Below are 26,762 nucleotides of genomic sequence, written 5' to 3' on the forward strand. Positions count from 1 at the left end.
GGGGTGGCTGGGGAAGGGATGCAGGAGGTTGCTCGGGGGTCGAGATGCTCGGGGGGAGGGATGCGCCGGGGGAAGGGGTGCAGGAGGGCTGCTCAGAGGGATGCGTGCTCGGGGGGAGGGATGCTCAGAGGGAAGGGTGTTCGGGGGTCGGGATTCAGAAAGGAAGTCTTGGGGAAAGGGGTCCAGGAGGGGTGCTCGAAGGAAGCGGTACAGGAGGGGTGTCTGGGCGTCAGGCTGCTCCGGGGGAAGGGATGCAGAAGGGATGCTGGGGAAAGGGGTGCAGGAGGGATGCTCAGAGGGAGGGGTACTCAGATGGAGGGATGCAGGAGGGTGTTCAGGGTTCGGGATGCAGGAAGGAGCTGGGAGTAAGGAGTGCTTGGGGGTCGGGATTCAGTCGGGATTCTCAGGAACTGGGATGCTCAGAGGGAGGGAAGCTTGGGGGTTGTGATGCAGGAGGGATACTGAGAGGGACGCTCAGGGGTCGGGATATAGGAAAGGCCTTGGAGGGAGGTGTGCAGGAGGGATGCTTGCAGTAAGGGCTGCTCGAGGGGTCGGGATGGAGGAAGGATGCTCGAGGGAGGGATGCTTGGAGGGAAGGCTTCAGGAGGGATGCTCAGGAGTCGGGATTCCCGATGGGATGCTCAGAGAGAGAGGGATGCTCTGTGGTCAGAATGCAGGAGGGAACCCTGGAGGAGGGATGCTTGAGGATTTGGATGTTTGAGGGTCAGGCTACAGGAGGATGCTTGGAGGGAGGGATACAGGAGCAATGTTGGCAAGTGGGTGTGTGTGCATTTCCCCGGTGCCTGCAGGGCTTTGCAAACCTGTTTACAAGGCAGCATCTTGTTATGAGGAACTGGCCGAGATGGGTTGAGCTTTTCCCCAGGGAAGCTGACCTGGGGAGAGATACCCAGGGATGATCTCATCCCATAGGGAGCCAAAAAACCCTAAAAGTGAGGGTCAAATTCAGAGCCGTCCAGATCTAAAACCCTTCCAGGTTAAATCTGCCCTGGCTTGGACTTTGCAGGTGTTAAAGGATAAAAACAGACGTTGGCATCTTGCATATTTGTCACTTTTATGAGGTTTTCAAAATGCTTTGGGAACGAAACTATACCCTGCTGTATTTGTATCACGGGACTCATGGCAGAGAAATTTCAACTCTAAGACCTACCTCAGGCTGAAAGGATGTAGCCTGAAAGGGCTGAGCTTTCACCTGGGGAGGAGGTTCAAAATGCCTTGAACATCTTTGTGATCGGGTCCGTAAAGTTTGCTACGGTCTCATTTCGCCTTCCTGGTTTCTGGATTGGCTGATGCAAAGCCAAATACGTTGGGGGCTGGAGGGAAACTGAGGTCTCAAACGAGTGTCATATCCCATTTCTCCTGAAGGCACCACCAAAGGGGCTGAGCTTTCACCTGGGGAGGAGGTTCAAAATGCCTTGAACATCTTTGTGATCGGGTCCGTAAAGTTTGCTACGGTCTCATTTCGCCTTCCTGGTTTCTGGATTGGCTGATGCAAAGCCAAATACGTTGGGGGCTGGAGGGAAACTGAGGTCTCAAACGAGTGTCATATCCCATTTCTCCTGAAGGCACCACCAAAAAATTGGAGATGTCTGTATCTCCAAGCAGTGAGGCAGTGTCTGATGAATCCCAGCCAGCGTCGGCAGTGTCGGCCCTTGGTCCAGTACGCTTTGGTGAACAGGACGTGGTTTTTCCTTGGGTTGTATCCAGGGGTTTAATTTCTATACACAGACAAAAGCAGACAGAAATCTGAAGAAAGAAGAGTGATGTTAATGCTATAAATACCTTCAAGAAAACAACCAGCTTTCCGGAGGAGATGTATTTACAGTCTCCAGGGATGATAACAGAAAGGACATTGGTCTGAAGGTCAGTGCAGGATCCGGATGCTCTTAGCATAAAGCCCCATGGAAGTAGGGTAGCACAGCCCTGGCTGAGAGCTCTGAAGGAGCCGAAGGCTTTTGGGGGAAGAAAAGAAAGATATGTTCATCTGGGGGATGTGAGGAGGAGTGACCATCCCGGGAAAACTTACCTAGTGCGGGCGGGACAAAGCTTTTGGGCATCCAATGCCAAATATATTCAGAAAATTAAAAAGCAACTGGGGTGGGTTGTTTTTCTCTGTGGTTGGTGCTGTGCTTCGCCATAAAGCCAGTGGTTTGTCACTGCTGGTCTAGTGGTTAGAGCAAGTCCTGCCTTATGTGCCTTTCTCTGCTGCTGGTTTTCAAGGCAATGGGAGAGAGGAATTTAATTCCTTGTGCCCCTTGCTTTCTGCATCCATACCAGGATGGCTGATAATACGCTAGTGATGGTTTTGAGATGCTTTGTTAGGAAAGGATATCGGTACATACTAGAGATGCGTATATGTAGCTGTTGACTGGAGGGGAGGAACGGAGCTGGGAGGAGGAGTCTGTCCAGAGAAAGAGAGGATGAAATGTTAGGGCCTTGGGCTTTATTTGGTATTACTGCGCTGATCGCTTTGACATCCAGCCAAAGCCTTTTTTTTATTTGATGACTGAGTGCCTAACAGCAAGAAACACAGAGCAAGAGAAGAGACTGGGGGAGTTGTGTGCACCAAAGGGATCAAAGAAGAAGCACTGGAGAAATAAGAGAGCAGGGCAGCTAAGATAGCTGGGTAGGGCAGCCAGTCCAGCACTGTTGCCCATGAATTATGGCCGTGGCAGGTCACTTGGAGGTGGCTGATAGAATTGTATGGTGCGGTCAAACATATTTATAATGTTTTAGAGGAAAAAGGAATTGATGAAATACGTGGTGCTGCAGAAGAAAGGAAAAGGGTCCGCAGCGGTCTGTGGATCTAAAACATCAACAGATTTTAGTAAAGGTAGGGACTACTATATGGTAAATTTAGGCTGATTGGAAATAGATGTCTTTTGGTTAGTTACTTTTTAGGGACCCCTTAGAAAAGTGTGTGGTCACACGAGAGAAACTCGCTATTCCCAAGGTGGAGCTCCTGATGAACAGCAAAGCCATGCAAGATGCCAACAGTCCAGTTAGGTAACAACGCTCAAATAAATCTTTACTCTCCGGAGAGGACAGAAAGCTGCCGAGCAGGTTGGAAGGTCCTGCAGAGCGTGGGGACAACCTCCTGCTCCAAATCTGCTACTGCCGGTGGCTTAAGGCGAATCTCCATCGGTGCTGTACTAAAGGGCGGTTCTGATTCAGAGCAACAGAGGACAAGAAAGCACGAAGAGCCTTGCCAGCCAAAAGTAATCAGCTCTAGTGAGTAGGAGACACGCAACACAAGTGCAATCTGTGCCTGGAAAGCAGTTTGGGACAGGAAGTGAAGAATATGTGATCTCCTTGAAAAGAGAAGGTGAATTTAGAAAGGCAGATTATAATTACGTGCAAAAAATTTGGCCAGGCTTCTGTGCTGGCGATTTTTCCCTGTTACGACTGCAGATGGCTGGAGTCTCACTTCTGTTTCTAAAGGGGTATTAAACTGGATTTTTCTGCAGTTATTAGCGCTGAGTTTCTGCCCAGGTCTCATAAAAATGGACCTGATACTCTGCTTTGCCATGGCACTTTATTGGGTGCAGCTCGGATAGCAGCTGAAGCGAGCAAAGTAAGGCGGAGCATTGCCGTTGATGTATTTGCAAGGTCTGGAGAGGTTTGGCTGCTGGCTCTGCCACAACCTATCGCATCTCCTTGAGCAAATGGTTTGATCTGGATGTGCCTCAGTGTTTCATATTGCTACAACAGCGTGACTGATATCTGCCGTGTTGCTTAAGTGAGATATATATTCCCTTGTGTATATTCCTACAGATATAGTTTGTAGGCCAGTGGGCTCTATTTCAGTTGAAGCCTCCAGGTGTTATTACGGTGCAAACAATGTATAAGGGAGGCTGAGGCTTTAGAGACTAATGAGTAACTGGATGTGAAATAATGAAGAAAGAAATAAAGAGCGAAGCAGCAGTTGTGTCATTGGGAGGACTCGAGGTAGAAACCACAGCATTAAGTCACTGTGAGTGCTTGACGTATACACAGAAGATCATTGAATTGGAATCACATCACTTACATTAATTAAGGTTATTTAGTTAGAAAAACTAGATCTCAGCTAAATGAAGAGTCTAACCAGATGTGTAAATTATACTAGATCACGGGGAGGCAGAAGTAGGAGGTGCAGTAGCATGGATGAGGGCTCAGCAGTGGCCTTTGTTTGATGATTTTCAACTCTGTAGGGAAATCGCAATTTCTTCCTAGTTATTTAGAGGGCTTTTTAGCATTTTTGAAAAATAGTCATAGGGAAGCGATAAGAATGACTGCCTGTGACTGTCCGATACCTGCTGGTCAGGCTGTATCTATTGGATGTGGTAACGATGAGTTGCAGGCTGTGGTTTCCCCTCCTTGGCTGGATGAACAGGCAGGTACTTTGGACCAAAAAAAAAAATCCCCTTTGCCTATGAATTAAGGGGACATTAATTGCAATGCAAAAAAATCATTAGGACACAACTACTTTGATGTTCCTGGAAAACAGACCTAGAGAGGTGTGTGACAACAGGGGATGGTCCTTTTAAGAAGTTGTATACCAAGTCATGGCAAATTTTGTAGAAATTTTAGAGAATACAGTATTTTTTGTGCGGTATTTCATGCTCTAGCAAGGCACTGTGTGCGCTCCCTTCCATCCTGCAGCAGCTCAGCATGCTGCAGGATTGAGCCCTAATTGCCTAGCTGCCTGGGGGATGCAGCAAGAATAACAGTAATGTCTTGGCTGACATAAAAGAAACCATTTCAGTAGGAGTTAGGGACAATAAAAGGTGAGTCTCATTTCTGTACTTCCAGACCTCCAGAGAATTCAGGGAAGTAGATCATGATTTCTTCTTCTTCTTTGTAAGTAAGAAGCAAATCACTTTATTTATCAGTCTATGTTTGGACGGTGGGATTTTTTTTCCTCCTTTAGTGGTATTTATCAAACTATATATGATGCCATTGTAGGAAATGTGCTGAATTTATTACCAAGATTTCCTAAAGGTAAGGTACATCTCAGATCAGTGTTTTCAGAGCTTTGTAAGATCTGGGGTGTGGGAACTGATACTGCATTCTGCAAAAAAGTACTAAGGAGCCTTCACTGGAAATCTGCTGCTGGCAGGGTTAGGGGAATGAATTGATTTAGAAGTAGTTGGATAGACTTCAGTTGAAATGAATCCTAATTAAAGAAAAAACACAGGCAGAAGAGAAATATCTTTTCTCTTCAGGCAGGACACCTCTGAACAGTACAGATCATAAAGATTAGACCCAAGCAAAGCCCAAGGTGACTTTTCATCCTGAGGTTGGGTTTTGGGGTTTTTTTGCTGTTTACTCAGTTTGGAGTGTGAAGCTAAGCTGGTCGATGCTGCTCTTTGCTTAAATTCCTTTTCCCTCTCTGGTTTCTAGAGCATGGTTGGGTATCTGTCCTTGCAGGGACACATCTCATGGTCAGCAACACTGGTTGCAAATGTCAATGAAATATTTCATTTTATTTGTGGCTTTAGATAGAATTTGAGTCTGGAGCCAGGGCTGCTCTCTTGTACAGCCCCCTTTTTATTTTGAGGGGGCATGGGAGAAAGCACTGTGAACCCTGGTGTGTATTTGTGAATGCAGGGTGTGGTACCTAACGCCATCAACACTCGTTGATCTGCCAGGTGGAACGGAGAGTGTCTTCAGGACAGTTTTGTAGGTCTGAGCAACTGCATGACAAGGATGAGATAGGAAGACATCCCTCCCTCTTCTAAAACACATCTCCCTCTCTAGCCCATCTTCAAAAAAATCAAGAAGGATTATCTGAGAACCTAGTTTTGTCAGCCTCCCTTCAGTTCTTGGGACGATCACAGAGCACATCCTCTTGGAAGCTGTGTCTGGGCACATGAAGGAGGAGGTGACTGGGAATGACCAGCATTCATTTACCAAGGGTAAATCATGCTTGACCTACGTGGTGGCCTTTAAGGATGGACTGGTAGATCTGTGGATGAGGGGAGAGTAGTGGATGGCTGTCTTCTTTGATTTCAGTACGGCTTTTGAGATGGTGTCCCGCAGCATCCTTTTATCAAAGATACAAGAGAAACTGCAGTCTAGATGGGTGGACTGCTAATTGGGTAGGAAACTGGCTGGAACTATCCTGGGACCTTTCCTTTTTAATATTTTTATCAACAACCTGGAGGAGGAGATGAAATTCACCTCATCAAATTTGTGAGTGACACCAAACTTGGGGGAATAGTCAATACGCTTGAGGGCAGGGCTGCCATACAGGAGGACCAGGACAGGCTGGGGCTGACAAGAACCTTGTGGAATTCAACCAGGATAAATGCGAAGAAGTCCTGCACTTGGGATGGACTCACCTGACATGGATTCACCTGGGATGGACTAACCCAGCGTGGACTCACCCAGGATGGACTAACCCCTTGCACTGGTGAAGGTTGGGGACTGACTGATACCAGCCCCCCAGCGCCTACAAGGGGGTTATTCAGGAGATGGAGCCAGGCTTTTCCACAGCAATGCATGGCAGGAGAATGAGAAAAAAACAGACATAAATTGAAACAAGAGTTTCCAACTGGAAAGAAGGAAAACCTTCCCACTATGAGCTAATTAGGCACTGGGGTGAGCTGCCCAGGATGGTTGTATGATCACCACCCTGGGATGTTTTCAAGACCTAAATGGACGAAGCCCTGAGCAGCTTGGTTTGATTTCAGCTTTGTGCAGGGGTTGGACTAGAGACCCCCCCAAGGTCCCTTCCCTCCTGATTCTGCTATTTTAGCCATGTTGCTCCTGCCAATCGTTCACCGGGGGGGCAGAACAGTTGTGCCACTTCATGTGATTTTTTCTTATTCACTGCAAAGCTCATGTTGTGGACTTTCTGTTTTATGTGAGCTACATAGCAGATGGGAACCTTAAAGTGGCTCTTCAGATTAATAATTAACTCTTTGACCTTCTACAGCATCCTCGTGTGCTCCAGGAACTCGGTTCTCTTTACAAGCAGGAATGAGCCGATCCTCCAAACTTTTCCGTGAGTTGTTATTGCCAGTGAGGAAGATGAAGTGCAGAAAGGTTGTCCCACTTCAGGAGCACTCACTATAGAAGCCTGATTATCTGAATATTTAGTCTCTTTATTTCAGTATTAAACAGAGGAGAGCCGGGGACCAGATCTCCAAGGCAGCGTCTGGCTGCCCAGCAATGAAACTGTCCCTCCCTCTCCTGCAGTTCCCTGGGTTATTTATGACACACTTCCAATTTCTACAACAAATGAGACAGTGATCTTACAGACAACAGTCTCCTTCACTGCAAACCCTGATTCATTCTCCAGGCAGGTTCTGGGGGAAAAAAAAAAGTTAATATGAGATCCTTTAAATAATATCTCTCTGAAAGCATCTGGAGCTGTGCTGGGGTTGAATTAGCCATCTTAATTCCTAACCTTTGACATGTGAATGATCTTTTAGTGTAGAATGCTCTTTTAGTGTAGTTTTAAGACTGTAATATTTATTATTACATACTACAAAGCAACTTGAATGTTGTTTAAATATAGTTCTAAGATGGTAATATGTATTATAAATGCCTCCTTCTTAGGGCCTCCCTGGCTAGCATCCTCCATCCTGGCTTTGTCTGGCCCACACCCAGGGAGCAGCTTGGTGTACCCTAATACACAACAGAAACATGGGCTTGTTTGTCCCCTCCTGCTGACACCAGGGTAGTTAGAGAGGTGTAGGTGGGACTGTGTTACCTAAAGCCTGACCTCGTACTGTAAAGTCCTTCGTTGGTGAGGAGAGCGTGGACCCTCCACCACAAGGTCGACTCAGGTGGTTCTCCCTGCATGTCTTCAAGGTCCTAATGTCAATATGAGACATTACGACGTTTCCTGATGAGGAAGATGGTTTGCCTTTACAGTCCTTAGATACTCTCCACTGGGACTTGTTTGTCTATTGACTACGGGGGGAGTTTGTTTCAGCCTTGTCCTCGCTGCACTATGTCAGATGAGACCTAGTTGCACTCCAGGCAGCAAGGCTGGGGTGACCCATCCTCACGTCCCCTTCTGTGATCAGCCTGAGAAAGAACCAAGCCCTTTCAGGAGCTGCAAGTTTATCTCAAAATTCAGATGGAAGTAGACTCTTTGCATTGAAAATTTGGGTGAAGTTTGGCAATGCTAAAGTAGCTAAAAGCCCAGTCATACAGGGGACAGCAGTGGGCAACCATCACCCCTGAGAGGGGCAGCGAGGCCACCCAACACCACGTACGCCAGTGGGCTGTGGACTGTGGTGTTTATGGGGTTAGGTCTGAAAGGTCTGTAGCCATTTTTTGACCATCCTGACTGTGTGGTGTTTCCACACCGCTGTGCCAGGCTCAGCATGGATTGCTCCAGGGAAGTAACCACGTAACCGTGACACACAGCCAGTGAGCACTGTAGATCCTCCTGCCTCCTCCTGATCCCTTCTCTATCTGCCAGATGTCCGGGGTGTCAGGACTCAGGCTGTGAAGCTGCAGAGAGGAGGTGAAGGGGGTACCAGCTTGACTGCAGGTCTGTGCCAGTCTCTGTATGGCCAAGGTGCCCACTGAGCTACAGCTAGGAGAACTGCTCCTCCTGATTTCTGGTCTGTCTGCAAGCCCCATCTGCTCTCCAGGTTGGCTTTTAGCCTTTGCTGGCACTGTGGTACTTTCTGTTTGAGGTGAAAAGACGTTACCCGTGGGCTTTTATTCTCTCGTCTTACCTTGTCCTCATTTGTTACTGGTTTAATGCAGGCTGGTCCCTCAAGACTCCTGCTTATGTCTTCTATCCTATGAAAACAATGTCATGAGGAGCATTAGCTCTGCCATAGCTTGTTGCAGGGAAGGCAGCAGTGGTGCTTGATGGGGAAAAATAAATCCAGCGCATGAGCAGAGGACCGTATGAGTCAACAGGCAGGGGACAGAAAGGCCACGGTGGTGCCTGGAGAGCCATTGCAGCGTAGGCTGCTGTCATCGCTGGATGGGGAGGTGGCCATGCATATATCATGGTTTTTTCCATCCTGTGAGATTGTGGGGGAAGCAATGATGGGAAGAGGTGATGTTTGGTCGAGTGGGAAGGCTTCCCAGCCAAGCAGCTGTGAACCAGAGCTTGAGGTTTGTATCTGGCATGGGTTTTTCTTCTCCACTAGCAAGCAGCTGTTTACCAGGAGAAAAGATACTCTCTGGCTCAGATACAGGCTTGCTCCAGGGACAGGATGGTCCTTGGATGGCACCCTGTGAGGTCCCTTCTGGATGTCATCTGTGAAAACCATACTTGGGGTACATGCCCCCTGCGCGTATATTTTTCATTAGTATAACACTACCCATTTGAAAAGCTTCAAATGCTTTCTGAGTGCTAACGAAGGAAATTTCAACCAACCCCGCTAGGAATTGCTGCATGGTGTCCTCATTGCACAGATTAGGAGACTGAGGAACAGAAAGGTGGTGATTATTCTTCTGGCCAGACACACATGAGCGTGGATGGATCTGTCCTGCCTTGATTCTTCATTTAGGTAACCAAGATGATACATACCTTCCTTCTCCCTCCCCCATGGATGGTTTCAGGCTGTAGGCAGGAAGGGATATTCCCCAAACGTGTATTTGTGCAGCACATCGCACCAGGGGGACCTGCTGTGGGTGAGCCTTTATTTATATAGTCCCTGTAATAAGTTTTAAGAAATCCTGGCTGTCTAATTTTATCACTCTGTAACGGGGTTTCTCGTGCAGTAGTGCATTCAACACCTGGTTATAAATGTTGTTCTGAGCTCTTCCAGGGAAATCCTTAGGGCTTTTTTTAAGCACTCTCTCCTCTAACGCTTTATTGCTGGTGAATTCGGGCCGTGACGAATGGGAAACTTTGCCTGACTCTGCAGTTTCTCTCCCCCCTCGCTTTGGTCCTGCATACAAATGCAGCAGGTCCCTGGAGAGCAGCCAAGACTGCACCACTCAACCGGCGTGGCTGGCAGCACAGCGTAAATGTCGAACGTACACCCCTGCTATTGCACAGAGAGGCTGCAATCCCACCTCTGCTTCCCAGGGCTTTTCTCGCCTTCCTTGAATGTGAAGACAATCCTTGGGAGCATCTTTGCCTCTTGAGGACACCTGAGCCAGCAGACACCAGTGGAAGACCTTGGCTCCCCTAATTCCCCACTCAGCCCCTCCGTGGGTCTGTGGCAGGCTGTCTCCAGCGGGGAATCGATTTTGTGAAACATGGGGCACCATCTTGAGTTGCTGAACCCATCAAGGAGAGGGAGCTCATCCATCACTAGGGTCAAGTGTAAGATTGTAGTTTGTTGTTTACAAGATAAAAATGCTCAAATTTGTGATTAGTCTGAAGAAGTTCTGTATTTTTGTGTATTCATTGTCTGGGGGCTTTAGTCTCAGTCAAACTTCACCAGCGTGGAAACTTTTCTGAATGGCACCATGAAAAGAGCAAAAGAATTATCATCTTCATAGTGGTCCCAGACAGCTCTCAAGCTCTGCTTCTTTGACCTCCCTTGCCAACCTGGGCTTGAAAGCTCAGCAGACCCTGCTTGAACTAATCTGCTGCTCTGTTCCTCTCTTTCAGCAGCTGGGAGCAGAGATGGATAAGATACTGGAAGCCGTGGTGATGTCCTCATACCCCAACAACGTGAAGCAAGGGCTTGTGAGGCGCGTCATTGAGGCAGCGAAGCAGCCCATGGACAGTGAGCAATGCTGGTCCATGCTGGAGCTGTCTACCAAGCTTTATCTCACGGGGGACACCAAGTATAAAAGAGAGATCGGGAAAGAGGTTTTGGAGGTCTATGGCCACTACCACCCGGAGGAATTTGAGGAGTTCTTCAATGTCCGCTTCCTGCTGAGTCTCCTCCAGGAAGGCTATGGACCTCTGGGGAAGAGAAGCCATTACGTACTCGATTATATCCAATTAGGACTGCAGTTCGTCTTGGAAAGCCCGTCAGCAAACAGCATCTTCAGCTTATTGAGGATCGAGGTGCTCCGGAAAGTCTGTGAGAGGCCCAGCCCCAAGCAGTGCGCGAAGATCAGCAAACTCTTAACCCAGCATCCTCAGTGCGTTCCCACGGGCAAACACCAGGTCTTGTTTTGTCAGCAGCTGATCCGGTGCATCGGGCAGTTCCAGTGCGTCTCTGAGGGGGAAGAAGACATCATGGAGTTTTTGGAGCAGGTGAACAAAGTGAGCGGTCTGCTGCAGAGGATCTGGAGGGCTCAGACCTCAGCCATCCTGCCCTCTTTGAAGGAGCTGTTCACTATCATTTCTTCAACAGGTAATTAAAAAAAAAAAAAAAAGGCTGGGAATGTAAACGTTGGCTCTGATGAAGTCAAATTTGATTAGTTTGACATCTTGCGCGGTTCTCGTCCACTCCAGAAATGCAGCCGCAGCTGAAATATAATAAACAAGCATCCCTAAAAGTTACCCGGGGCTTTAAGCTAGGAAAACAATATACCCTGAGACCACACAGAGTCTGTACACAGGAGTTGTTAATTGAGTTGAAATATTTGCAGCACAAGTTTGTGTGTTCAGCACTTCCCAGCATCAGCTGGGCTTAACGGAAAGCACCTTATCTGCAGCTGGTTAGAGTGGGACTTGAAAGCTTTTAGAAATGTCGCTCTCTTATGGCTGACTTGATGGGACCCCACAGCCTGCTCCTTACCAGAAACTAGGGACAAACTTAGGAGTTATTTCTCACCCATATAGAGGTAGGAAGCCCTACTGTCTCTCTGGAGGGTGGTTGTATCTTAAGGTGGGACAGAAGATATTTATCCAACTTCTGGGGTCTTTAGGTTATTGCAGAGGGTCTCAGAAGATTTTTGGAGGTACCAGTGCCATGAAAGGCTGGACTCTCTACCAGCAGGTGAGCTCCTGCTCCAGCTATTCCTAAGCCCACGAGGGGACGGGTTTTTCAGTGCCCTCTGTGTGAAAGCCTCATCCTTTGGAAGGTGCTCCGGGCAGGCAAACCTGCAGTTGCATCCCATTGCAATTATTTGTAGTAATTAGTATAAAGAGAGCATGCAGAGGGAATCTGGGACCCAGGGTTGGCCCAAGAAAGTTCTTGTGCCTGTGATCTCTTGCTCCCTTTGGGCTGAGTGTGGCTTTATGCAACAGCCCATCTGCTATGACCCAACCTCGTTACGTGCTACACTGGGATTTGGGGAATTGTCTTCCTAGCACAGCTCAGTGTAGACTCCACATTGCTCATTTACGCCAGCTGACTATCCGCTCCATTTACATAGGCAGAAATTATTTGGCTTTTAGAGCCGAGAAATGACCTCATGTGCCTGGTTTTCCTGGTGACTAACATCTTCATTGCTGGCGCTCATCCATGTCTTGCAGAGGAGCAGGAAGTGCCATCCAATGCCTTGGCCAGTGTGGTCCAGTTTGTCCCTCTGGAGCTCATGGATGGCGTCATAAGAAACCTAACCAATGATGACAGCATCACCGATGTGCAAATGATGACGGCCATCGGCAGGTAGGAGAAGCTGCATTAGTGAACGTCATTCTCAGTTCGGACTAAAACCTGCCACAAAGCTCCACTCAGTTCCTCTGCGTGGTTTTATCCCAACCAGTTTGGCTGGTGCTGTCGTGTGAGGAGTGTGTGGGGAAAAGGGAAACTTCTGGGTCCTTCCAGTCCTGAAGTCCTAGAGAACTAGAATAAAGGCTGATGCCGATGATGATTATTATATTTGTTTGGTTTGATTTGGTTTCCTTTTTCTTAGAAATAAGTAGTGTTATGGGATGCCCAACATAAGATATCTTAAAGAGTTTTGGTTTTTTTCCCAGAAGCTGTTGAGGGCCTTTTCTTCACAAAATCTCCTTTACAGAATTTCATGTTGACCCCTGACTCCCTTCAGAAGGACGTCATCCTAAATCACCAGTCACAGCTAAAAATCGTGGAGAGGGAGGCATGCCCAACTGTTTCAATGATCCCACTTTGACCTTTGTCAGACGAATGTGGTGCTGCTGGCCTGGATCTTGGTGCTGTATAATGTTTTTCCCTGCCCTCTGTGCAGGCAGAGTCAATGGAGACCTCGTCAAGGCATGATGAAGAGTAGTGGGTGAAATACCACCTGACATGCTAGACCTGGTCTTTGCAGAGCCAGTGCCCTCTTTGGCATCACCAGAGCTTCCTTGCACACTGTGCCCAAGTCCTACAGCTCCTCTGTGCTCCAGTGCCTTGCTCCAGACTTGCTTAGGAGTATCTTCAACCCATGCTTTCCTTAGAGAAATGGGTGACGTTCATGTGCAGTAGCACACGCACTTAACCCAAGGGAGCTGATGTGACTTGATCTCACTGGAAGCATCTCTTTTGCTCTCCTTATTACAGGATTTGTGTCCCCCCCCCCCAGTAAGGTTACATGACAGAAACACACGTTATTCCTGATGGGAACTTTATACAGAAAGGGGTTGCTTCTCTGATTTGCTGGGGAAGGTCATGGTTTTCCCAGAGTCCAGAGCAACCCAAGACAAAAGATTAAGTTATCAGTTCAGTTCTTAACCCTCTTCTCCATCTTTTTCTCCTTCTGGGAACCTGCTGCTGCGAGCTCCAGGCAATAAATCCTCTAAGAGCTCCAGTGTCTAAATATAGAGATTGCAAAATCAATCGCATCATTCCTTAAAACATTCTTAGTCACGCAGAAGGATGAGTAAATGATTACATAGCCAAACATTAAGCAGAGCCTGCAAAATGTAATTAAGATCACTTAGGAGAAATGCGGAAGTTTTGGCGGCGTGTTTATGGCAGACAGGTGCCCCAGAAAACTGCACAACTGTTGGCCTTTCAATGAGTGTGTGCTCCACGCCTAGAAAATCGAAGAGAAACGTGCAAGTTGAAAGGATCTTTCAGCTTAGGATCCCTGACAAACTGGTAACATACAGAAGTCTCTTCCTCCAAAGTTTGGGTTTGGGAGTTAGTAGCCGGGGAATAAACTGGACGTGGGGTGGAGCTTCTGATCAAGCGTTTAAAGAACAAACAGTGGTAAAAAAAAGCAAGCCTGGCACCTGCTGGTATAAGTGTACACAACAATCTCTTTTACAGAGTTTCTTTTAGAGTTTGCCTCTTTTCAGATAAACTCTATTAATGTGCACCCATGACTTCAGAAGTACTCACTGATTTGGGTTTTTTAATTTTTTTTTTTTCCTGGGGGTGTATCTGTTTCAAAGAGCCCAGGCCCAGATGAAGAAGTCATCCGCCATCACACAGCGATGCAGGCACTTGCTACCTCTGGAAATCAGGATCTGAACTTTTAGAAGTTTAGCATACCAAATCAATGGCTCCTTTGGAAAATTAGGGCCCTGGCTTCCAAAACATTTGTGGATCTTGCAATGCGGAAAGTGCAATGTGAATTTAAAATGTAATTTCTTCCTACTGTAGCAACGCAGGCAGGCAGCAGGCAGGACTGTAACTTAGGCACTAGTGCTGGTAAAAAACAGCTTGTAGTGGACAAGGCTGTTTTATGCCTGTGTAAAAGAAGATAGGGTGAAGAGGCGCCTTTGGATCCCTGAATCCATCTCCCTGCTTTATAGGCATTGACATTACAGACCCCTTTCATGAATGTTCAACTACACTCCTCAAAGCAGGAAAGGCTTTTGCTCCCGCTGCTCTTCTTTCATAGCTGTTCCACCATTGGGTTGCTTTAATGGTTCGAATCTCTCTTCTAATAGCCAGCCTATATATATTTCTGGCCATCTTATAGTTCATTTGATCTTATGCCAACATAATTAGCTGAAATAACTCTTTTCCCTCCCTGGTGTTTATTCCTTCAACGTTTGCAGGCAGAGCAGCCCCTTCCCTTTTCTTCTTTCCCGTCGCTGTGCTAAACAAGTCAGGTTATTTTAAGCTTTTCTCGCAGGAAAGGTTCTTCATTTCCCTGATCACCTTAACAGGCTTTTTCAACACCTGCTCCCACTTCAGTTCATTGGTCTTGGACATGGATGGTGAGGTTTGTGCACCATGTTCCAGGTGCGGTTCATCATGGCCTTAGGCAACAGCTTGAGAGGTCATTGTTTTGCCGTAGAAAACACCCTTTCTTCTGCACCACAGTATGGTGCTGGTCTTCTCCTCGGCTACAGTTACACTGGAAACTTCTAGTCACCTGGTGTCTGGCTGGTTGCCTTCAAGCAGAGGAGTTACCGTCACGTAGCATCCATTTCTTGTGCCTTGCATGCATTTTGAATCAATACATTTCCTCCCAGTTCTACGTCTCTAAACCTCAGGGTCTTCCTTGTGATACCTTGATCCTCCTCTTGTGTTGATGGTGCCTCTCAGCTTTGCATCATCACAAATTTCACAGCCATGTTCAGGATGTTTGTGCTAACACCATTAGATCCTGAAGAAAGTTGCTTGTAACCTCCTTACCGATATCCAGTCAGATACGATCTACTTCTGCCCTTTGACTAGAAATTCGTATATCCTGACAAACCTAACTTTGGCACCTATGGCAACACCCTGTGACACACCATCCCTTCTTTCCAGTCATACCCTCATGGCCTGTCTTCATTATAGGAACTGTCTTCCTATTCTTCCCACATAAAGCATCACGCCAAAGTTAACAGAGCCATTAAAACTCACCAGAGTTGAATCTTACATGATGAAAATCATCTCCTCTTGCTTGGAGTTCATGAGCTCTTCATGTTTCGTTTTTATATCAGCTGTTGTTGCTCTTGTTTCCATTCTCAAATCTTTTATCTGCCTCCTCTTTGTCACCCTGATCAATTCCTTCCTCTTGCTGAAAATGGAGGCAGAAGATGTGTTTAGTTTGGAAGTAACATCTAGAGGCCATATCATATCTTTAATCACCATCACATCCTCCATATACGGTGATTGCATGGCTTTCCTTATTCTCCTCTGATGCAAATATCTGTGGAAGCTTTTCTGGTATTTGCTTAATTATCCAACTTGGCTCGCCTTTTGGTATTTCTCAACGTCCCAACATATTCTGCTCTTCAAGCTTTCTTTACTGTCTAGCCTTTTATTTTTCCAGTTCCTTGCAGACTTCACTTATTCCTGCTCTTTGCCTTGTGGTGGTCAGTTATCTGTGTTCCCTTCATATGTTTTGCACAAGATACAGACTGATAAACAAAAGGGACTGACTGGGTAAGATAGCTGGACTGAGGTGGGAGACTGAAGATCTGGGATATCTTCAAATCAAAGGTACTGAAATGGTTAGCAAAGTTTGACCCTTGGAGATCCCAAGCCTTAGTTACTTCCCATTTTTGTTTAACATTTAATTTAAACAGAAACAACCTGTCATCACTCAGTCTGAGGTTATTTTTTTATGAGTGACTTCTGTAAAGTACTTATTACTTACAGAAACATGACAACATGTTGGTTGAATGACTATAGAAGAAATTTGTCAGCTGTGACATTCAGGAATATCTGGCTTCTATTAGGGTTACCAGTATTATTTTAATGTGTCTTTGGAAATGAATGTTTCCCACACAGAGAATTTAAAGATCTGAATCTGAGTGTTTTTTCCTTACCAGTAACAATGCAGAGATCATACGAGTATCACTTGTTCTCCAACGGTGACAATGCAGAGGCCTCGATCAACACCTCACGCAGATACAGATATCCATCAGTACGCCTTTAGATCTGCCTTATGATTCTTTAAAAACAGAGGTTGTCCTTCTAGGGCGTCCTCTGGAAGATATATTAGAAAATCCACAAAGCAGAGCTATGGTATATAGAACATCATACTGATGTTAAAAACTCGAACTCAAGTTGACTGAAGTTAGTGGAAGAAATCCCCGCTTTCTTCTACGGACTTGGGTCAGGTCCTCTGATGAGCCACAGCGTGCCGATGACATTAGGGTAATTCAACTTCAGGCTCTGCTGTGCTTTGAATAACATGTAAAATGCCTTATGTGGAGCCCATCTCTTACTTGGTCATCCCACTGACTGGACACAAATTTGGAGGAGGTTTAACCCAGAGCAGAGCTTGGCTTTCACGGTATGTGCATTAAATTTACTTTAAGAGCTTGTATTTCATTTCAGGATGATCGACTGGGTGTCCTGGCCCCTCGGAAAGAACATAGACAAGTGGATCATTGCTCTGCTGAAGGGTTTGGCTGCAGTGAAAAAGTTCAGCATCTTGATCGAAGTTACTCTTTCGAAAATTGAAAAGGTCAGTGGGCTCTTTTAAACACGAATGTGAACAACAGACTTCTCCTTGCACCTGAGATGTCTTCTTGCCTCTCAACCGAATGAGGATAAGATGTGAATTGAGATGTACAGAAAAGAGAAAGGGTTTTGAAGGGACCATTGTGCCCCCTGTACCCTCTACGAATGCTGCATTGCTGTGTATGGGGTGGTGGGCTGATGCTGCTTTTGCGACCAGGAATGATGTTCTCCAGAACAACCTGCAGTTCTTTAGGTCTTTGTTTGCAAAGGTACCGATGTCGTAAAGGTTATGAAATAAAACAGGCCAAGGATTTTCAAGCCAACCAAACAGTTTTCTTCCCAAACTATGGAGCTCTTGTAGAACCTGCCTTTGGGAATGTGACATGCTCTCCTTCAACTGTGCCTGGATCAGTGCTGGTTGGCATGGGCAAAATACATACCAGTGAGCATGTTAACAGTCCACACAGTCACAGGACAGTTTTAAAGCCTGTGCCCTGGCCATAGTTCATTTACTAGCGCAGATAAAGCCCCCCTGCCGTTGCCATCACCTCTTTCAGCAGTGAGTACTTGCTGGTCTCTGAAAACCGTGTGACCAAGCGCTCAAATTGGTTGCCACTTCAAACACATTTTCCATGCTGTGGTCCTGCTGTTCCCTCCTTCGTAAGATGGGGAGAACACCTGGCTAAGCCTCCAGTGGAAGTCACCATAGAAGTTATCAATGCCATAATTATCAGTATCGGAACATTATCAATAACTGCCTTTGTCCCCACGTGCATTGAGCAGTGGGAGAGCAGCCAAGCATCTCTGGCTTTTCTTTATCTTTCCTTTCGTTGTTAATGTATAACAAAGGGACACAGCCCTTAAAACAACATGTGATTCTTGGAAACTCTCAGAAGTATGGTCTGAAAGGGGTAGAGGGCATTGTCAATGTACGCCATTTTCTGTAAAGTAGGATAAATATCATTACTTAGCCTTTGAAAAAGGCCTTTGCTTTCTATCTCTTTGCCTGAAAGGTTGGTGATAAAGTTCCAAATATCACAATAAAACAGAAGGGGCACATTTTAGAAAATCTAGCATCGCTCTGTGCTTTCACGGCCTTGTCCATCAGGAGGTACGGAGATGCAGGGGTGTTACAGAGCTCTGCACCTTGCTGTGCCAGGCGTTGCACAGGCCTGAAAGAGTGAGGATAACCCACACAGTATTTTTAGGATGCCCTGAGGCCGTGCTCTGGACAGGAGATGACTCTGGAGGACTGGCTGTAGGCCGCTTGCTTTGACATCCAGCGTGGAGCAGGGACAGACCAGCAGCCGTGGTAGATGCCCCGTGCCTCTCTTTCCTGCTGGCCCCTCCTTATGCATGTTGTGGTGCCATCCTGCCTTCTCATTTGCCTTTTTCCCTCCCCCACCAGGTCTTCTCCAAATTGCTGTACCCCATTGTGAGAGAGGGGGCTTTGTCTGTCCTGCAGTACATGCTGCTGAGCTTCCAGCACTCCCACGAGGCATTTCACTTGGTAAGGCTGCATCCGGCACTCGGATGAGGGCATCACCCTGACTGTAACCGTGCCATGGGGCAACATGGGTGGGAGGGAGCCTAAGGTGCTGAGATATTGCGGAATATTTCCCTCACCTGCTTGATTTCACTGAGTGATGTAAACCCAACCCTGTCCATCCACTTGCAGCCTGTCCTGGCAGCTGCTCACCCTCTCTTGCAGCCCAAACAGCTTTTTGGGCACCGCGGAGCTGGTGCTGAGATGCGGAGGCAAGTCCTGAGCCTAAAAGGAGTTGGTTGCCACAGACAGAGCAACCACCCTATGACAGAGAGCGAGGTGCAGAGGACAAGTGAGGCTTTGCTTTCTCCTCTGATGGTTCCTCCCATTTCTCTTGAGGCTTATCAGCTGGATGGCTCATCTCTGGGGATAAATCAGTACAAAGCTGGTTGGGGCTTGGCCCTTCCAGATTTGAAATGTGTGCAATGTGTGCATGCTCTGCTTTTTTTCTGTGGTGCTCTACCAGCTGGAGGAGTGGTATCTACGGGCAAGTGCATCCCCAACTTCAAAGCCCACCAGCCAGGGATGCAGTTAATGCAAATATATTGGATGGCCTGTCAAGCCACACTGAGGGTCTCATCAGCAGTGGCTGTATTGCTCTTGCAGTCATTTTAACCTGGTGTTTGCCAGCCCTGCAGGTGGAAGAGGAGGTTCCTCTCTTCCCTGCTCTTGCTTTTAGACCACTTGCTTCTCCCAGCCACTCTCCCTTGTGCTGAGCCGTTTGTACGGCCGTGTGCTGACCTGTGTTGTAAAAGGAGCCCAGGTGAAACCTAACCTAGCAGAAAATCGTGATGGTCAGTATTGCCCAGCTTGGTCTGGGTCTGGGTCAACCACAAACCTGCACTATTGCATTTGCCTGGAGAAGGAGAGGGGAGGAGGTGGAGGGGTGGCCTGGGGCAGGAAAGTGAGCAGGGCTACGTTGACCCAGACTGGCTTACGATGTAGTTTCAGTGTCAGGTTTAGAAGATACGGCCCCACATTTGTTCCTGCCCTTTCAGCTGAGGGGTTGCAGCTGTTGCCACTCTGGCTTTGGGATGTGTTAGGCGAAGCCTTTGCATTGAGAGCGTCTCGGAGGGCTCAGGCAGTGGAGGACAGGGAATATATTCTTAAACAGCCCTTGCTGTTTCCTGAGCAGGTGTCTAACTGTCCCTTGGACTCAGTGGGCCCCATCCCACGTGTGACTTGTCACCGATACGTGGCACCCATTACCATTTCTTGAAGTAATGGGGCATCTTTCCAAGCATTGCACAGCATCAGCGCCATAAGACTTGAAGACTGAATCAGAACACTTCTGCTTCATGAATTCTCCGCTGTTAAAGGCAAAAACCACTTCTGGCAGCATCTGAATCTCCTCTTTTCTTTTCCACAGTGATATATTTTATTTTGCTGTTGACACTAAGGCACGGCTCTGCTTCTTGTCGGTGTTGCCACTGGAATGCTGTAATTAAAAAGCAGAGCTGAAGGCAAAAGCATGCTTGCAATGATTGAACTGATTAAAGAAGTAATGGAAAATTACTCCTATTAATGTTTGATTTTATACTTTTTTCGTTAAAGCCCTTACATTTGGCTTTTTACCTAAATTTCACAGAAAAAACAGATAAGGCTGGAAAAAAGTAAAGCTAGCCAACATTTTCAACTGATGTTTTTTCGTTCCTCAGCTGGAGACACTTTAAATGAGTCTGAATTTCTTGAGAAACTCTTTGGTTTCTAAAAATAGGGTCGTTCCAATGGATTCAGTTGGGCGTCCAAAATTTGAAACACTCCAAAAGCTGTCAGTTGCTCTTGGCTTTAAGTTTCCATCTGCAGCCCAGAGAGTACAAATTTCATCCCCTATTTTTAAAAAACAGGGCACAAGCGTGTCTTGCTTCTTATCTTTTTTGTTTGGCCTAGCTCTTTGGAAGGGTTTTGAGAACTATTCCCATCACAGCTTGGCAAAATATTGATTTATAAAATGGTACTGGGATTCATTTGCTTCCCCAACAAAACTTTTCTGATGGAAAGGAAATGGTTAAAATCACCAACATTTTGAGGAGAAAGAAAGAGAGAGAGAAAGAAGAGAGGAAGATGAAGGGAGGAAGGGAGGACCGGGAAATCTCAGGGCTGGGTATCCAGGATTGTTCTGGGGTAAAAATCACATAAAATGCGAAAAATATGAAAAAGGTTGCGTAAGTGCCCAGGGTCACTCTAGCACATCTGCAGGGTTGGGAATAGGTCATTAATTCTCTGTGCAGCTGCGGGGTCAGCAGAGGGTGCCCGTGAGCAATGTATCATTTGCATTTCCGTCTGCTTGTTCATTTTTAAGTTTTCTAGATGAAAGCAAAATAACAAATGTGCTGTTTATGTGGCTGTCGCCACCCAGCCAACCATACCAATTCCAGTTTAGTTTATGCGGTATAAAATAAAAAATAGCAGAGCGGACAACACTTCTTGTAGGCTAATTCATCTCTCTTGTAGGTTTGAATCCCTGCACTTGGCAGTCAGCATATAACACTCCTTTCCACCGTGGGTGTGTGATTTAGTAGAGATTGATCTGCACAAAGAATGGTAATCGCAGCATGGCAAAGCAGCAGCACAAACCTGCAGGTGTCACGCAACATGAAACCCTCTAAGTTCTGTAGCATTTGCACTACTAAAGTCAACAGAAGAGTTGCTGTTGAGTTCATAGGGTGAAGGATGAAGTCCGGAATGGGACTGAAGTCAACTCCTGTTGACTGTCCTTTCTGCCTGGGGGTGAATTTCATTCCCCTGCACGTGTGTTAAAGCTCTGCGAGTAATTTGGAGCCATTTTTGATGTAGTGAATTTTCATTTTCCAGCTGCTCCCTCACATCCCCAGGCTGGTGGCCTCTCTGAAGAAGGAGGACTCCAACTCTGCCACCAGCTCCCTGGAGCAGCTGGCTGAGCTCATCCACTGCATGTTCTTCCGCTTCTCAGGATTTCCAGATCTCTACGAACCAGTCCTAGAAGCGGTTAAAGTAAGACACGCACCTCTCGGCCATTTTTCTGTTTTCCATATGGAAATGGCATCTTAGTTTGCAGCCTAGTGCAGAGGGACTGTCCTACTGGTAGGGATGTCCTAACCTCAACGCCTCAAATTGTGGTAGAAGAAAGGGTTTAAAATTCTGAGTTTGAGCCCCACGTAGGCAAGTTGAGGGAAGATACTTCTCTTATGATGGGCCTGCAGAAGTCCTGATCATGCCTGTGGGTTTTAGCTATAACTTTAATCTTGAATGCCTCTAAAGGACTAATAGTAGCAGCTAAACTCTTCCTTGCACGGATGCATGTTTGTGCGAAGACCAGGGGAAGTGAGTTGCGTGAACACCTCTAGCAGAGGAGTTTTGCAGTTGTCCATTACTAATTCTTCACGTGGAAAGAACGATTCGTAACACAGATTTCTCTTTCCAAGGCTCTTCCTATTCCAAATGAAGACCGGATTAAACATCTCTTGGGACAAAACGCTTGGACCTCCCAGAAGAACGAGCTGGCCTGCTTCTACCCACGCCTGGCATCCAAATCAGAGACGGGAAAGATCGGGTTAATTAACTTGGGAAACACCTGCTACATGAACAGCATCATACAGTCTCTTTTCATGGCTTCAGAGTGAGTTTTTGCTCCCTTGCTCCCACTCAAGGCTGCTCCAGGGGCTGCTCATCACACCGCTGTTGCGCGTCCCACACTGATTTTCCATCTTACGGTTTGCATCTCTGCTTTTCTTCTGCAGCTTTCGGCATTCGGTGTTGAATTTAACTGAGGGCAACTCCCAGCCCCTGATGACAAAGCTCCAGTGGCTCTTTGCGTTTTTGGAGCACAGTCAGGTAATTATTTCATGTTCTAGTTATTTGTTTGGACTGTCGGCTGCGGAAAGGCTCGTCTCCAAGTTGCTTCCTGCCGACTCCAACGTGCTGATAAGGAGCTGTGGATCTTGGTGGGTTTTTATAACGGGACACATTTTGTTTATACGAAAAAGGCTAATTTGGAGGGTGGAGGAGGCAAGCTCCTATCACCCATGAAAGCAAGCTGTGTTCACACCAGGCTGCCTGTCTTCAGCCTGTGGTCTTCCTGGGTTGGACTGATGTACTAACTACTAGTTTTGACAATGAAGTCCATTTGGTAATAGTTTACATATGTGGCCCACTGAAAAGCCTGTTGGTATAAAGCAGAGGTTTTTGTTTCTTGCTATGCAGCAAAGAAGAAGACTGGAGCAGCTCGCTTGTCCCCTTGCTTCACGGCAAAGCACAAGCAATCGATGAAAATTGCCTTAAGTGGTTTTGTTAAAAGAATAATAATAAAAAAAACCCCTTAGGTTCCAGAAGCTTTGAATCCTCTGTGTGTGAGGGAAAGTAAAATAAAAATAACACCCTTAAACAAATTAATTATGAGTGCTTTCTTGACAAACATGAAATTTAATATGAGTGACTCCTGGAGATACAACTAGGTCATATCTAGCTCCTCTTTTGAAAATATATCTTTCTGTCCCTAGAAAGACACGATTTTGAAAGTCAGGTGAATTTTCCCTTGCTGTGAAACCAGTCATCTGGGCTTCTCCATTTTCCAAGCCCTGACTGACAGAGCTGGCTTGTTGCATTGTGGTATTATGTCATTACAGATGACTTTCGGGGGAAAAATATAGACAACCTGTTAAATTTAATATTTGGTCATAGAAGAGTCTAGTTTTTGATGGGAGGTTAGGGTGTCTGTGAATTATGATGAGCAAATACAGAAGCATATTTGCTTGTTGTGTAGTTTATGGTTAATAGTTTCCTGCTAATTTCCTAATAGCCTTCTAGTTATTTTTCTTCTTCGGGCTGTTCTTAAAGTCACTTCTTTGCCGAAAATGGGTCTTTTTCCATGTTAATTAGACAGCAGCTTCCTAACGGCAGTGATCACATTATCCGGTAACGCAGATTACCTGCCTGCAGTGATCAGAATGACGGGTGGAAGTTTAGTGGATTTTTTGCCTTTTTTTTTTTTTTAAGAAGGGATTTGGTGAGAGAGATCCTGATCAAATTAAATGGGGCATCAAATTAAATTCAGGCTGAATTAAGTAGAAGTCTCTGGGTCAGGCCAATAAACCATTTTAAAATTGAAGGAAAAAATAAACACATGGATATTTTATAGAAGTGTATGTAAAATAATGGCTGAAATTCATCCTTATAGTCCTGGCTTGCAGCAAACCCAGAAAATCTTCCCGTGCACTGGGATTAGCCCTTGTAGGGGAAAAAAAGGGGACCTTATCAGGCACACAAGCACACCCTGCTCCCAGTGAAGTAGCCAGAAAGACCCTCCTCTTCCCTCTCCATCCCCCTATGTGAAATGAGAACCAGATCCCCCAGGTTAAAAGCACTTCTCCGTCTTCTGTGTTGTTGCCAGCGACCTGCCATCTCACCCGAGAGTTTCCTCTCTGCCTCCTGGCCGCCCTGGTTCACCCCTGGCGCTCAGCAGGACTGCTCGGAGTATCTCAAGTACTTGCTGGACCGGTACGTGGCAAGCGCCGTGATTTCGGAGCCTGATGACAATGGCATCCCTAGACCCGACGTAATGTTTAACGCTGACCCACGTGCAAACGGGGCAAGCGGCTGAGACCCGGAGGAGTTGGGAGAGTGGAGGCTTTGGGTGAAAGATGGTGAGACCAGTCTGGGGCTCCTTGATAAAACCCTGTTTGGGCTAGCTTAGGGGTAAGGTCGGAACTTAGTTCAGCTTGAAAATTTCTGCCTTTGCTCTGAAGGCAAAGGGAATTGTACCAAGTTTAGAGATTTGCCTGACAAGCCACTCGGAATCCTCTGTAAAATGTTGATTTTTGCCTTTCTCTTACCTAGAAATCCCGAATCTCTGGTATCCCAGCGATCCCTCTAGAAGTGGGGGGTCAATGGCACATGGAGACCTCAGGTTCCCAAATCCTGCCCAACTCCTCCCCACCTTCCTCCCACAGCACCAGACCCCTGGGCACAGGCAGGTTAACCCAGATTAACCTCTTGGAGTGAAGAACAGAAACCCTACTTTAGAAACTACCTCTTGGTGTTGTATTGGTGCATAACGCAGCCTTTTTTTCCCCTGCCAAAGATTACACGAAGAAGAAAAAACTGGAAAAAGGATCTACCAGAAACTCAAGGAATCCAGCTTGATGTCTCAGGCGGTGGAGCATCATTACTTAAACAAGACATTGATTGAGAAGATGTTTGGGGGTAAAATGATGACAAAGATCCGCTGCTTGAAGTGTCTGAATGTCTCCTCCCGAGAAGAAGCCTTCACAGACCTGTCCCTGGCTTTTCCCCCACCGGACACGCACACACGTGGGAGCACGTCTGTTTTACCGGTGGAAGAAATCGGCCCACAGTTTATTGAGCCTCCTGAAAACCCAAGCCAGCTTACGGGGTCTCCCTGGATCCAGAGGAAGGCCCCCATGGCCGGAGACCCTGCAGTCCCACCGATGCCAGTGGAAACGTTGGGTTTCCAGGAGCCAGGAGAAGCGGCAGATCCCTTAAGTGGCAATGCCGTTGGTGTGGATGCAGCCAAAGACCCTCTCTCGGCTTTTGGGGAGGAAGCATGTGCTCCCAAGGACTCCAGATCCGTCCCAGATTTAATCAACTATTTTCTATCCCCGGAGAGACTGACAGCAGAGAATAAATACCACTGTGAGAAATGTGCGTCCTTGCAGGATGCCGAGAAGGTGGCGGAGCTGACGGAGGGTCCACACTACCTCATCCTCACACTGCTGCGGTTCTCCTTCAACCCACGGACTATGAAGAGGAAGAAGATCTTGGACAATGTCTCCATCCCCGTAGTGCTCAAGCTACCCGTCCTTGTCGCCCCGGAGAAAACCGAGGAGGTTTGCCGGCATGGGAAGGACAGGGCTGCCCCGGGAAGTGGATTCATGTCTGTCGTGTACGACCTCTGCAGTGTGGTGGTGCATTCAGGCATCTCCTCCGAGAGCGGCCACTACTACTGCTACTCCAGGGAGTGCACTGACACCATCCCCCACGGGCAGCCCCAGGACGGGGCACCGAAACCGGCCTCCGACAAGCAGTTGGACTTTGAAATCCAGTGGTACCTGTTCAACGACACCAGAGTTTCCTTCTCCTCCTTTGAATCGGTCAGCAATGTCACCTCTTTCTTCCCCAAGGACACTGCCTATGTCCTCTTCTACAGGCAGCGGCCGGGCAGGCAGAGCTGCCCGCTGCACGAGGCTCTGGCCGAGGCCGGCCGCCTGCACGGCGAACCCTCCCTCCATAAGGACTTGATGGAAGCCATTTCCAAAGATAACATCCTCTACTTGCAGGTAACTCCCGCTGCCGTGCACAGCAGGGTGCGATCCTGTGGCTGCCCGGCTCACGGGCCACGTTTCCGCCCATCCGGGCAGCAGCAGGGTCGCGTCCTGCAGATAAATCTGCGCATGCAGATACCCGCCCTCTCCCTGAAGCCAAATCCCTTTTCCTTTTTAGCATCCAGGTATAAACAGGATGCAGTTTCCCGATGAAATTGGGCGTTGAGGTTGGTGCAAGACACTTCGTGGCTGTGCTCGGGGTTGACTTGCTGTTGCCCGCCCCAGGCAGCTCTGCCTGAAATTTTCTCCTAAGTGCCTGGGAAAGATGGGCGAGCTGGGAATAACAAACTAGAACAGATTTCATTCAACTGGTGGTGTTCAATGCTTCCCAAACAGCAGTGTCCCGTAGGACATGAGCAGCACCCGAGGGAATTTGAAGGGATCCCTCCTCTCCCAGAGGTGACACGGAAGGGCTGGTTTTTGTTCGCTGGAGAGATGCAATGCTTTGCTGCATCCCTCCCGTCGAACTCTAGAGATGAGCACATGGCCTTCTCACTCTGGTTTAATTTGGAGGAGGCTCCCAGGGGCAACCAAACAGGCTCCTGGCTCCTTGGGGAAGGTGGGAGCATCCCTCCACCTGGGTCATTTAGCAGCAGATATCCTTGTGTTATTTATCCCCCTTCCTTCTCCCAGGAGCAGGAAAAAGAAGCGAGGAACAGAGCCGCCTACATTTCTGCCTTGCCGAAATCCCCGCTGTGGTGGAGAGACTTTGACAGGGACAAGGATGATGACAGCTCATCGGGAGGCTGCAGCCCGGCGGCGGGTGGGGGTGGATCCGGCTCCTTTCATGGACTCGTCTTCTAG

The 26,762-nt window shown here is 47.3% G+C and overlaps 1 protein-coding gene across 1 annotated transcript; it reads left to right on the plus strand.

Moving 5' to 3' along the window:
• The first annotated feature begins 4,487 nt into the window (after positions 1 to 4,487).
• Positions 4,488 to 26,762, plus strand: USP35 (ubiquitin specific peptidase 35). Its single transcript, XM_009286138.2, has 11 exons — positions 4,488 to 4,514; positions 10,544 to 11,240; positions 12,308 to 12,443; positions 16,968 to 17,097; positions 18,502 to 18,603; positions 21,454 to 21,612; positions 22,044 to 22,237; positions 22,359 to 22,452; positions 24,008 to 24,114; positions 24,698 to 25,913; positions 26,592 to 26,762. Exons 1-11 carry the CDS (start codon positions 4,488 to 4,490, stop codon positions 26,760 to 26,762), a joined length of 3,033 nt encoding a protein of 1,010 aa, XP_009284413.2.

The sequence above is a fragment of the Aptenodytes forsteri genome, unplaced genomic scaffold, assembly GCF_000699145.1.
Source record: "Aptenodytes forsteri isolate BGI_AS27 unplaced genomic scaffold, ASM69914v1 Scaffold231, whole genome shotgun sequence".
In the NCBI taxonomy this organism is placed as follows: Eukaryota; Metazoa; Chordata; class Aves; order Sphenisciformes; family Spheniscidae; genus Aptenodytes; species Aptenodytes forsteri.

What these genes read in the sequence shown, in the direction of transcription:
- USP35 (XM_009286138.2), top strand. Translation starts at nt 4,488, where the DNA reads ATGTTCCTGGAAAACAGACCTAGAGAG. An exon ending in TCTCTTTTCATGGCTTCAGA is followed by an intron (nt 22,238 to 22,358) that starts GTGAGTTTTTGC and finishes TTTCTTCTGCAG; the next exon opens with CTTTCGGCATTCGGTGTTGA. An exon ending in ATAACATCCTCTACTTGCAG is followed by an intron (nt 25,914 to 26,591) that starts GTAACTCCCGCT and finishes TCCTTCTCCCAG; the next exon opens with GAGCAGGAAAAAGAAGCGAG.